We start from the raw sequence: 14174 nt of genomic DNA on the forward strand, positions 1-14174 counted from the left end.
TGGGCGTGGTTGCGGGCACCTATAATCCCAGCTACTCAGGAGGCTGAGGCAGGAGAATCACTTGAACCAAGGAGGCGAAGGTTGCAGTGACTCAAGATCGTGCCATTGCACTCCAGCCTGGGAGCCAAGAGTGAAACTCTGTCACAAAAACAATAGTAACAATAAATAAATTTTATATCACAGAGTTGGTATTAGGGTTAAGTGATGTCATATTCCCCAAGGTTTATTAGCACACTGCTATAATTACTGTGACTGTTCCTAAGCAAGAAATATATTTTTAAAACTCATAACCAGTATCTAAAATGAAGGATGGTGGAAGTGCTCAGTTCTAGAACTGGGTGGGACATAAACTCTAAGAAGTACTGAATAAAGCCTCTGCAAATCACGGGGGCCAAACCAAATGAAAGGTGAAAGCCTGTCTGGCCAAGGAACAAGGGGAACAGGGAGTTAGAACAACACTGAAAATGCTCACCAGAGCGTATACCATGCCTGCCCCTGATGGACAGGGCTCACTGATGGTTGAAACCATAAAAGGATCTAACTAGCACCTGGCCACATACCCCTGCCCAGGCACAGTGGCCCTCAGCCTGTTCCTTTCTTGAGGCCTTGTACTTGCAGTGCTCTCTGTCCTCATCATTCACACCTGCTCAGTCATGACCCTCCGGACCACTGTATTTCCATTATCATGCCTCCAAAATTCTGCATACAAAAAACAATCCCATATTACTCTGTTCTATTTCCCCGCTACCACTAATCTCTAGTAGTCTTACTGGTTTCCCTATTCAGTCCATGGCTTCCTTCAACTTAATATAAACTCAGTGAGAGGAGAGGTTTGTCTGCAGGACTGGAATTGGGTGGGGAGGGGCACAAAATTTAAGGGACAGTCAAAAACCCAGTCACTAGGACAAAGAATATATTAATCAAGTATTTTTAAAATAGCAAAATGAATACAAAACAAAATTCATGATGAACAAAATATGAAAAGTTTCAATCAAGACAAAAATAGCAACAGTGCCTTGTCAAGCCATCCTGGAACCAGAGGCAAAAGGAAAGGAATCAGTATTACTAATCCTATCTTGATCTAAGCTTTTTATATTGGCATTGTTGTTGTTGTTGTTGTTTGGCATTCATTTTGACTTTCAAAATGCTATATCAAAATATCCTTTATATTGACTGCTGAGTCTTTGGTGTCCCCATAAGTTTTGCCTGTGTTGGGTATCTCACTTGTCCCTCCCCTGTCCCATCCTTATTAGTGTCTTCTTCATTCCTATAGCCCCAGCACCCAGAGCAGCTCCTGGACAGAGCAGATGCTCGAGTAAGTGTTCACTGAAAGCCTGAATGATGCTAGAGAGAATTCCTCAATCCTATTAGAAACCACTAGGTTTAGAGATACACATAGAATTTGAATCTATTCTAACCACAAGCATTAAAGACAGCTTGGATCAGGGAAAGCACTGGGTTACAAACCTAACCAGTTCCATGATGGACTGAGTTTATCATCTGGGTGACTACGACAGGCTGAACTGAGTTCCCCTAGAGTTCGTGTGTTGAAGCTCTAACTCGCGGCACCTCAGAATGTGACTGCATTTGGAGACAGGCCTTTAAAGACGTGATTAAGGTTAAATAAGGCCATATGGATGGTCCCTGATGCAATGACTGGTGTCTTTATAAGAAGAAATCTAAACAAATACAAGAGACATCATTCATGCATATAGAGGAGAGACCACGTAAAAGGCCTTGGAAGAAACCAAACCTGCCATACCTTGATCTTGGAGTTCCTGCTTCCAGACTGTGAGAAGATGAAATTCTGCTGTTTAAGGCACCCAGCCTGTGCTAATTGTTTGTTACGGCAGCAGCCTTAGCAAACTAACACAGTGACCCACTTCAAACTTCCTTTCCCCTGCTAGGGGCTCACTGATCCTCTGGGAGAATGAAAGTGCTGGAGAAAGCATTTCCAAGGCCCTTTCCTGCTCTGATGCTTCTTTAACTCTGGAGGCCTACACCATTTTTAAACAGATGCAGAAATTATAAATGCCAAGCTGGAGAATTTGGAGATGAGGGTACGGAATGCACATATTTTGCGAATTGTACCAGCTGATGAAATTAGAGTTTATTTAGATATGTCATCAATAATGGAATCAAAGAATAACAAGTAAGCCCAAGTGCAGTGGCCCACGCCTGTAATCCCAATCCCAGCACTTTGGGAGGCCAAGGCAGGCAGATCATTCGAGGTCAGGAGTTTGAGACCAGCCTGACCAACGTGGCAGAACCCCATCTCTACTAAAAAAATAGCTGGATGTGGTGGCACATACAGGTCCGCTGGGACCTGTAGTCCCAGCGACTCAGGAGGCTAAGCCTTGAGAATCGCTTGAACCCAGGAGGCAGAGGCTGCAGTGAGCTAAGATCACACCACTGCACTCTAGCCTGGGCCACAGAGTGAAACCCTGTCTAAAATAATAATAATATTAATAAATAAGACTTTTATCAGTTACTTACAACAAAAATGTCTGAAAAACTTACCTAATGATGTCTAATAAAATAAGTACTGGGTAGATAATATATGGAATATCCATACGTACTATGTATAGTAGTTTTACACAAAAACTAAAACAGGGCCAGGCATGGTGGCTCACGCCTATAATCCCAGCACTTTAGGAGGCCAAGGCAGGCAGATTACCTGAGGTCAGGAGTTTAAGACCAGGCTGACCAACATGGAGAAACCCCGTCTCCACTAAAAAATGCAAAATTAGCTGGGCGTGGTGGCACATGCCTGTAATCTCGGCTACTTGGGAGGCTGAGGCAGGAGAACGGCATGAACCCGGGTGGTGGAGGTTGCGATGACCCGAGATCATGCCATTGCACTCCAGCCTGGGCAAGAAGAGCAAAACTCTGCCCCAAAAAAACAAACAAACAAAAAAACAAATAAAAACACTAAAAGCAGACATTCAAAAAATTTTAGTTTACATGATAAAGTATCTTATATAAGGATAAGAAAGGCTGATATAAAACCATAATGTACAGTTTGATCCTAAAATTGCATATGCACACGCAATAGTTTTTACTAGGTATTCACAATAGGTATGTCTGGGTAAGAACACTGGTGATTTCCATTCTTCATACATTTATATAGTGGCCAATTTTTCTACAGTATGTATACTGCACATACGTGAAGGTTTCTGTAAAGTCTCCATGGAACTGAAATTCCTGATAATCCTAATATCCACATCAAAAACAGAGTTCTTTACATTAAAAGGAAGAAAAGATTGCAGGCTGATTTAAAAGACACTGCAAGGGACAGCAAGCCTAGAGCTCCAAAGGCAGTCATGCCTTGCTCTGTGTGGCAGTGGAGGCGAACAGGTAAGCCTCTATTGTCTATCCTTCTATAATTTTACTTCCTGGGAAATAGAGGTGGGCTGGCATCACATGCCACTGTTAAGTGGGCTGCTCAACCTCCCCAGGAACGGTGAGAAAGTACCAGCCCAGGTGTGGCACTGCTGTTACAAGGCTTCCCACAATGGAAGGACTCTGCTATACACCCAATATGCGCCCAGGATTTCCAGGAGCTCTACGCCTACTGAACTGCAACACACCCTTCACCGACAGCCTAGGAAGAGAGAGCCTACAGTAAGGGAGAGATAAGCAGGAGTAGAATTCGTCAACAGAGCCCATACACAAAAGTTTCTTCCTACAAGTTTGGACTGCAGATCTAGGGGAGTAGGCGATGCTGCAATCAGTACGAGAGGATTTTCCCAAACAGCTCTCCATCCTTCCACCCGCCAGAGGTTTGGGGAAGACTCACACTTCCTGTAGATTCAGCAAGTCCTCAAAACCAGCAGGGTCAATCTCAGAGAGTCTGTTGTAACTCAGGTTTCTGGTAGAGAGAGAGAGAGAGAAAAAAAAAAATGGAATCAACACTAGGCATCATACCCAAGATTCAGAAATCTCCTCTTCTCCTGTCTCCCCAACCCTCAAAATCCTAGCCCCCACCCCATGATCATGTGTCAAGTATCCGTATTGATACTGAGATTCACAGACATACCCCTTTCTCCACCTACATCCATTAATATGGCACTACAAGCAACTCTGTGAAAAACCAAATGACCCGAGGTTGGCTAAATCCAAATGAATTTCAATCAATATCATTTCACTATTCAGCAACTTTGAAAGAAATTCTAAGGTGAGCCAGTCCTCTACCTACATTAAAGTGTCCTGGTCCAAATGCTTTGCACCATATCAAGTCCAAGGCTATTCTTAATGGCATTTTTTAAAATTAATGTTTTCCTTAGCATCAACATCAAGCAGTAGTAAATGAGAAAAGGGAAAAAGAAAAGAAACCCTTCATTGTCTAAACCAATGGCTCTCAACCAGGGATGATTTTGCCCCCCAGAGGACACTTAGCAATGTCTGGAGACATTTCTGGTTGTCGCAACTGGTGGCAAAGAGTTGGGGGTGTTACTGGCATCTGGTGGATAAAAGCCAAGGATGCTGTTACAATGCACAGGCAACCCTGCACAACAGAGACCTGCCCAGCCCTAAGTGTCAAACCTAGTATTCAGAGGCTGAGAAACCTTGGTCTACACAAGAGCTTAAGACTAAAAAATTGCACAGACAAAAAGTCAAAGTTCAAGTGAGTGTTTAGAAAGTGAACACTGTAAGATCCTAAATCATAAGGCTACTTATGAACACAGTATTCCCCACCTTCACTGAATAAACTAGGAGGAACAGTCACACAGGAAAAAAGGGCCAGTTAGTTGTTGGAAATTCTTGTTGGTGTTAACCAAAGGCAGGGAAAGCCTCAGGTAAGCAGCTTTCTCAAGATGACAGCGTCTGTGACAATGGTTCAGAATTACATCCCTGCTGTATAACCCAGCCATACCCTTAGAGGCCGAAAAAGAGCAAGCTGGACACTATTCCGTTAGGTAACCACAATCCCAACCAGACCAGCTTCATCTTTCAGGAACAGAAGCCACAAATATGTGATCCAAATGGGCCCTAACTTCCTTTGCACAGAAAGTAATCTTTCGGTACCTCCAAAGTCTACCCAGCCCTGTGTTTGCCAAAGAGGTTAACATTTTTCACCTCAGCTATTAATTCCACTGACATTACTGCCAATTAACAGTACGACTAACTTTGAGTTTAAAGTTTCCAGTCTCGGAAAGTGTCATGTACGTTGCAACAATCTTTTAAACTTACTCCAGAGACATTTCAATCAATACTAACCTAGAGCTGAGAGCCATTTCCCTGTGAACTCAGAGACATCATTCATCTAAATAAAAGTCCAACTACACTTGAAACTAATGGTACTTCTGTATTCATGGTACAGCCTGAATTAAAAGCAATTTGTCCAGAGATTATGCTACCATCAAGATTGAAGGTGGTGGTGCTTTAAACCACATATTGAACTCAAGTTTGAGCTTGTCTATCCCTGGGGGTATTTATTAGTGGGTATCCAGAAATCCCAACCAATTCACAAATTGAGAGAACTCCTCCACATCAAAAAAGGGACTGAACAAGGCTGGGTGCAGTGGCTCACGCCTGTAAACCCAGCACTTTGGGAGGCTGAGGTGGGTGGATCACAAGGTCAGGAGATCAAGACCATCCCCGGCCAACATGGTGAAACCCTGTCTTTAAAAAAAAAAAAGAAAGAAAAAAGAAAAAAGACTGAACAGACTGAAATTTTCTTCTGTTTTGAGCAGATTATAGTATAAAGGGGGATGGAAATATTGTTTCTTAGTGTAAAGATACTGTGACTTTACAATGACTGTAATTTTTGTATCACTATAGGTAACAGGAGCTCTGAAGCTGGAAGAGATATGAGAGAAAGACTCAGAAACCACAAAGGCAAGAGCTTAGAGGACACACTGGTGAGCCCAACCGGTGTGTAACAAAGCTGACACGGAAGCGTCTGCCGCCCACCCAAAGGGGCATTTGCTTCTTGTTCCCTGAAACAAGGGCCAGTGTAATCTCAGCTTTCCAGAGAGGCTCATGATCTGAATTCATGATTTGTTTGGCCCATCCAGGGTTGCTTTATTACTTAAAAAGAAAAAAAAAAAAAAAAAGATTTCACGTATCTGCAGGCCACATTTGGCTCGTGGACCGCCAGTTTTCGCCTCTGATCTGGGCCACTGACACTTGAAGCCATTAGTTTCAAAGGTAACAGTGTGTTTCTGGCTTACACATAAGGCCCGGGTGGAGCTAGGGCTCACCAGGTCTTAACACAATTAAACTGATGGCTGTGTTTGGGACTATCTGAAATGAGATCACTTCCCTCATTTCCCACCCAGCAAGTGTCCACAAGTCTTCAGCAACTTGGTATAAAACCATTTAAGTCACGACACCCTTGGGTTTGTCTTTCCCTTAAAGAGCAGGCAAAATGTATTTACATTTCAAAAATGTTATACAAATTTTGCTTTTTAGATAAGGCTACTTGAGCAAAGCGTCTTCCATTCCAACACAATAAAGAAGCCTAGCAGTATCAGGGCTTAACACTGAGATGCCAACAAGCAGCAACACAGATGAGACACTCAGAAGTGGAAACGAAAGTTCTCACAGGGTCAGCCGGAATGCGGCGACTTTTAGAGTTTCAGTGAACTAGAAAAGCCACCTATCAACATGCAAGTGTTAGGGTGCTGCCCAGAAAGGGTGAATCTCCTCTCACAGAACCTGCTGGCGAAACAGAAGACAGCCACCGAGGCTCATGTCCCTTTCTGCTGTGGTCAACAGGCCCTTCCGGTTTTTAAGTCCAGGAATAAGGGACTGAGGAGTGGAGCCAGAGCTGTGGACCCTCAATAGGTTGACTAAGAAATGAGAAAAATATTTACTACATTTTCCCCAAGGAACTACAACAGGAAATAAAATCTTCAGAGACACTTTCTTGTTGGCCCAATTCAAGGAGACAAACTCTGAGCATAAATTTTTTGGACGGAGAGGACTAGTCTGGCTCTGTCGCCCAAGCTGGAATACAGTGGCATGATCTTGGCTCACTGCAACATCTGCGTCCTAGGTTTAACCAATTCTGCTTCAACCTCCAGAGTAGCTGGGATTACAGATGCCAGCCACCACACTAGGCTTTTTTTTTTTTTTTTTTTTTTCCATAGAAACAGGGTTTCACCATGTTGGCCAGGCTGGTTTTAAACTCCTAACCTCAGGTGATCTACCCACCTTGGCCTCCCAAAGTACTAGGTTTACAGATGTGAGCCACCACACCTGGCCTGAGCATAATTTTTTTTAATGTGGTAAAATACATACAACATAAAATGTGCCTTTGTCACTATTCTTAAGTGTACTATTCAGTGGCACCGAGTACCTTCACACTGTTGTGCAGCCATCACATGGTTGTGTCCATCTCCAGAACTTGAGAACTTTTTCAACATCCCAGACTGAAAGACTGTACTCATTAAACACCAGCTCCTCATGCCCCTTTGTCCTAGCCCCTGGCAACCACCATTCTACTTCTGTCTCTAAGAATCTGACTACTCTAGGTACCTCATGTTGGTAGAATCATAGAATATTTGTCCTTTCGTGACTAGCTTAATTCACTTAACATAACGTCTCCAAGATTCATCCATGTTGTCACATGTGTCAGAATTTCATTTTTTTTTTTTAAGAGACAGGGTCTCACTCTGTCACCCAGGCTGGAGTACAGTGGTGCAATCATAGCTGACTGCAGTCTCAAACTCTTGGGCTGAAGTGATCCTCCTGTTTCTGCCTCCCAAGTAGCTGGGACTACAGGTGTAGTCCCACCACATTTGGCCAAATTTTATTTTTTAGTAGAAATGGGGATCTTGCTATGTTGTTGTCCGGGTTAGTCTTGAACTCCTGGCCTGAAGCAATCCTCCCACGTCAGCCTCCAAAATGATGGGATTACGGGACTGAACCACTGCATCTGGCAGAATTTCATTTCTTTTTAAGGCTAATATTCCAATGTATGTATATACCACATTGTGCGCATCCATTCATCACAGAGGGCATTCAGGTTGTTCCTCCCTTTGGCTTTTGTGACTAATGTTGTTATCAACATTGGCATTTTTTTCCCCCAAATTAAAAAAATTTTTTAAACAAAGTTTTTTCAGGTCCTTTCACTGCTTACAGACAACACTCATTTATCAATAATTAAGGAAACACACTTAGCCCAACAGCTCTGCAGAAAGGAGTATGAATTCCCATCTGAGATTCCAAGAACAATCAAAGGGTTAATCAGTGAAAACCTTTAATGAGGCCTTTCTTTCAGGTGGCAGCTGACATGCACACACATCTAAAGTATCTCACTTATTTCTATGAACACGATCGCCCTGTACCAGGCCTGACATCTGAATGTGTCTTCAGTTGAAGGTTTCAGATTCTCCTGTCAAAACAATTCATCTGTCAGTAGGACAGATGCTGTCAAAAGCGTTTCTGCACCTTTCAGTAGCAAAGAGGAAAGGAAAGAAGCCTCAGAGAATTTAGTTACTGCCAATTGCAGCTTTAATTAAACATTTTGTCAGCCATTGTCATAACACAAATTTTCCCTGTTCTTGCACAAAGGGTGCACAGATCCCTGAACAACTGAACCCAGCAATAGATATTCTTTCAGCTAATCTGCTGAAAGATGACCGTTCGGCCCACCGTTTGCAGAACACACAAGAGGCACCTCTGCAGAGAAGAGCTCAAGTTTTACCCAGGCATCTGAAAAGCAAACTGTTTAACAGTGCACGACGATAGTCTGCTCACTGGGCGTGTTTCCTGACAAGCCCCCCTGCCACAAACCCAAGGAATCTGAAGAGCTAAAGTCTTCCGATAGCTGCAAAATCCCCACCATCATCTAAAACCTGTCCTGTCCGACTGAGTAGCCACTAGCCATGTGGCTATTTACATTTGTATTTAAATGAAATTAAAATTACATAAAATTAGGAATTCAGTTCCTTGGTCACACTAGCTGTATTTCAAGCGTTCAACAGTCCCGTGTGGCTAGTGGCTATCAAAATGCAGAATGCAGACAGGGGTTATTTCTATCAGCACTGAAATTTCTATTAAACTGTGCTGTATCTAAAATACAAAATAATCAACAAATATGTCTAAATCATGAAACAATCCTCAAACACTTCAAGTAAAATGTCACCTACAGAAGACACTTGAATCAAAAAAATAAATCTGAGTTACCCAATAACTCAAGAACTATGTAAAAAGATGTGGTGGGGGACAACATGGGTATTAACACAAGCCCTTTAAGCCCACAAAAAGTTATGAACTACCCCAACAGGGGAAAGGGACTTCAAAAACTGAAGTCAGGAGAAAGACACTCTTAATAAAAACTTCCCTCAGAGTATAATTCTATAGGCTTAATCGGTATTTTTGTAATCTGACCAGCACCTTCCTGGATTGCAACCAGAACCACATATTACAAACTTGGCAAACGCTATTCAAAGCTGGTGAACAGTAATTCATTGACCCCTTGGAAGTTGAGGGATTAAAAAGTTCTGTTTACTTTTGAGTGAGCTGTGGTGAGGAAATAACCCCATTTCGTTAGACAACAGAATTATCACTTCATCCCTAAAAGCAAGCACTGCTCACAGACCACTGATGAACACAAAGTCTCTCACTGTGAAGAGGAGCACAACCCACGGCTCTGTTTTTCAACATTAACAGAATAATTCAAAGTGGAAGAAGGAATTGGTCCTAAATCTGTGACAAGCGTTCCCTGAAGAATGAGGTTTTCATACTCGGTTTGGTTTCCAGGCTAGCCTATTTCCCATTACTCAACTCTGTCTGGACTCCCGAATGTCACAGAATTTTGCATACTTTAAGCTTTCAGATGTTTGCTAAACTGCCTAATACAGCTGGAAAGAAAGCGTGAGGCAATCCAACAACCCAACTTCTGAGCACCAGTGGGCACCCGGTTCTGGCCTAGGAACAGTGGGCTCTCGCCATTCATCTCTTTCTCAACCTCAGAACTTGCACTGTCTGCCACTTGTTAAAAAAATTGCCTGCTTTGGACTAACTGGAAAAAGGTGATCGGTCCTTTCAAAATTTCACCCTGTGCGAATGAGGAAGAACATGCAACGATGTTTAAGTTATTTAATCCTTTAAGCTTTTAAGATGTTTCTAATGCATTTTTACTTTCTGAGGAATTACACAGTACACATCAAGTTCCAATGAAATCACCACATTATGTTACCATGTTGTAAGGTTTTATAAGAATAAGACTCTGTTTAAATCCTAGAATATTAGATGTTCTTATCTTTTTGTCTATTGTGATGCTTTCCCCTTGTTAACCAAAAACCACAACTGAACAAGCGGATAATACACATTAAAGGCTTATATTAAAATGACAAAATTGCATCTTGAACTGGAATCATTCCTCTAGAATCCTATCCAAGGATTTCCACTCAGGAGAAGCTTCTGCACTGGCTGCTTTCTCTCTTCAGTCAGCTAAGCAGCCACATATTCCCTACACAGGGGCTTGGCAAAAGAACATACTCTTCATATAATCAAATGAAAAAAATCACGCAGATCTCAACATGATACAAATAGCTCATTTTGTAAGCTTATGGGCAGTTGCATTTCACAAAGTCAGTAATGAGTAACAGTTACTTCCATTTTTGAAAATTTTACATAGACCATTATCTATGCAAATGAGGGTAACCTAAAGGTGACTCAAAATAGGAGATACTATATATACAGCCATATATGAACTCAGACTCATTGTTTATTTGTATTCCTTAAAATCAGCTATAATAATCAGTATAGGCCTCTGAAGTCTAACACCTATGACATTAACTGACAGAAGAAACTCATGCCTGCTTCCGTAATCCCATAAGGTTCTTATATGTGCTTCCTGACCTTACTAGTTCACACGTCATCCTGGTCTGTAGCTAATTTGAGTACAAGTCTACATCTTTTCCCTCTAGCACCCAACAAATGTCAAATTTGACACATATTTATTGTTTGTCTACAAGGTATACTGCACTTTGATAAACTGGTAACAAATTAGGATAAGATCTAGTCTGTGATCTGAAGTGGTTTACAACCTACTGGTCAAGTTAAGATGCCTGGCTGGGTGTGGTGGCTCATGCCTATAATCCCAGCACTCTGGGAAGCTAAAGTCGGGAATCGCTTTAGACCAGGAGTTTGAGACCAGTCTGGGCAACATAGTGAGATGCTGTCCCTACCAAAAAAAAAAAAAAAAAAAAGAATCCTGACCAAATAACTACAGCTCTCCTAATGCAAGCATTCTGCAATGGTAGATCAGTAGTTACAAACTGGTAGTTTGTGGGTACAAAGCTGGGCTGCAGGGAAACCTGCTTGTTTCTGACTGAACAGCATCTGAAAGTTTTCACCAAAAACTAAGAGTCTCAGCTTTTCTTGAAAATAATCACTGGGCCAGCATTCCTAATAGAAACGATCAACTACCTGCATTTAGCAAGCATTCCAATGACCACAGACCTCACCACTCCTTACTGTCTCACCCAGGCCCTCTTTACTCACTGGCAGTATCTTCCTGGTCGCTGTGAGATCTGAGTTTGTTGTCCCTAGTACGGATAACAAGAATGAAGTCCAGATGGCATCCAGAGCAGGAAAGATCAGTTGTAATGAGAAAGGTTTATTGAAAATGCAAGACTTCAGCTAAGCCTAGAAGAAGAGCATGTTTTTTTGAGGAAGAGTCCTGGGAAATGAGGCCAGAAAAGTAAAATAAGGAATGGAGGGCATGGAGTAAAATAAGCAAACAAAAAGGCCAAGAAGTCAGGACCTCCGAGAAAGGAAAGGGCAAGACAGAAATGGTTTTAGGGCAAAGTCGAGAAGAACAGCCCCATGCTGCCAGGCCCACAACCCACCAGTCAGTTAAGTCAAGGGTTACATAAACCTTAGCAAACCTAAGTGCCAGGTCCCTCACGAACATTAATCTATAGGACCATTAAAGTTAATTTCCATAAGAACAAAATATCTCCTTGTTGATCTACTTAAAAGTTCTGAACTAGATAATCAAGAGGCCCAATTTGTTTTCTCATCATCACTGAAGGCAGTTAGCATTTGCCTTCTATACTACTCCCCTTAAAATGGGAGATTCCAGGATTTTCCTACTAAAAATCTTAGTTTGGCCAAAAAGAAACAAAGTAATTAGTTATAACAGGTTTTGTTTTGTTTTGCTTTACTTTACTGTACTTTAAGCAGTCTCATGCTTAGAGCAGTTTAGTACTGGGGAAAGCCCACAAATTTCCCATAATAGTCCCTTGTTAATATGGTATGTGCACCATTAACCCCTAAAGATTAATTAATTTAATTAAGAGGAGGTGCTCCGACACACCAGCTTGGCAGTTGGTGGGGACTTTACAAGCAAAAGGAATCTGGGCCGGGAATAGCTGCTGCCAGAGGCTGACCCTTCCACAGACCCGCTACAAAGGGAACATCACCATGGCCACCCCAGGAGGGAAGAGGTGCCTACAGCCACCATTTGGCTCTATTAGAGAAATGCTTTGCAGAGGCTTGGAAATGGGGAGGACTCAGAAGTCTGGTCACTGGGGATCACCTATTCTCTACTTTATCATCTACACACACACACACACACACACACACACACACACACACAAATTCACCCTTTCACATAGTCCTTAGGCTCTATGGGAGACTTTCCAAACTCATCACCTGCACAATAGCCCCCTCCCCACCCCAGCCTCACCCCATCCAGTAACAGAGTTGAATCTCTACCTCCTGGGAGCCCAGTCATTCTGCAGAACAGAGAGGGGTTGGAACCTCGGAGCCAGGTGCTCCCTGCTCCCACTGATCTCTTCCCCCAGGTGCCCTGACAGCCTGCCACCCCAGCTGCTACAGGGAGAGCAAAGGCTCATCCATCCCAACCAGCCAGACGGAGGGCACAGTGCAGATGGAGGGCAGCCAGAGGTAAAGCTCAGAGGTTCTCTCAGTTAAAGAATGGCAGAGGGTTCTCGTAAATGAAAACTACACTCTACTGCAGCAGAAAATGGAGACTTTTGCTTCTGAAATAGTGAAAACAAGTCAGGTAAAAGGGACAGGAAATAAGGGATAGGTAAAAGTGGAAAAGAGGACACATTAACCTGGTGGATAAATCTGGAATCCTAGGTTCACCCAGTGCTTTGTAAAGTCCACCAATGCTCCTCTGGTCACATTAACCTGGTGGATAAATCTGGAATCCTAGGTTCACCCAGTGCTTTGTAAAGTCCACCAATGCTCCTCTGGTCACATTAACCTGGTGGATAAATCTGGAATCCTAGGTTCACCCAGTGCTTTGTAAAGTCCACCAATGCTCCTCTGGTCACAGATTACTGTTTGCCTTTCCTAAAACCTCACTTTTACCCCTCCACATCTTCCCCTCCACCACCCGGCCCCTGCTAAATGTCCATTTTCAGGAGATTGACTGGCTTCCTGTGAAACCACCAATGCAAAATCTGGTGTGTTTCTGAAAACGTGATGCAGCTTTAAAATTCACTGAATTCGGAAGTACACAGGAAAGATGCAAACTAGTAATGAAAACTTCTTTGATGGCCATGAGCCACACAACAGAGTTTAATTGTGTAAATTTTGGCACAGTCACCATCTGTAAATGATGCTGTGATGAATCTCGTCTTCCAACACACGGCTTCTACACTTAACGGTGAGAATCACTCACTTAATGGTGAGTGATTTTGTACACTACATGCCCACACCTAAGGGCCCCGAGATGAACACTGCGATCAAAGAGTATTTTAACACAGATCCATAAAATGGGTGGCCAGAATATAAGAACAGGGCGGCCAAATTCTAAGCCTGCCTTTCTGGCAGAAGGTACAACCATGGATTTCACTGGGATAAAGGGATAAGAAAATTCTATACCAGTGACTCATGATTCTTTAAGACTGAAACCTCCAATAATATATTACTTCCTCTGGGTGCAACAGACACAGATTAAAACATGAAAACAAACAAAAAAATCCCTTCCCATCTGAGTCATTCATTTCACACTATTGTAAACACTCTTGTCTAGGACTTTCTTAGGACCAGGAAAGGATCAGGCATTTTGAGCCTTTTTAACTCTCATTTTTGACAATTCACTCTCTAACATAATCCAATCAATGAAAATATTAGTACAAAAAACTCATGTTACAGAAATGTATGCCAAAAGATTTAAAAAAAAAAACAAAAACAAAAAAAAACACCTCAGTGGTGACGCACTTCTGGACATGTAG

General features: G+C 42.4%; 1 protein-coding gene across 1 annotated transcript in view; it reads right to left on the bottom strand.

Annotated features, from left to right (window-relative positions):
- The window catches only part of LRIG1 (leucine rich repeats and immunoglobulin like domains 1), a 123401-nt gene that overhangs the window by 81614 nt on the left and 27613 nt on the right, over positions 1-14174 (bottom strand). The window contains exon 2 of the mRNA XM_003940204.4: positions 3800-3871. Coding sequence (XP_003940253.3) covers positions 3800-3871 — 72 coding nt within the window. The remainder of the gene's footprint in view (positions 1-3799; positions 3872-14174) is intronic.

This window comes from Saimiri boliviensis, chromosome 8, assembly GCF_048565385.1.
Source record: "Saimiri boliviensis isolate mSaiBol1 chromosome 8, mSaiBol1.pri, whole genome shotgun sequence".
In the NCBI taxonomy this organism is placed as follows: Eukaryota; Metazoa; Chordata; class Mammalia; order Primates; family Cebidae; genus Saimiri; species Saimiri boliviensis.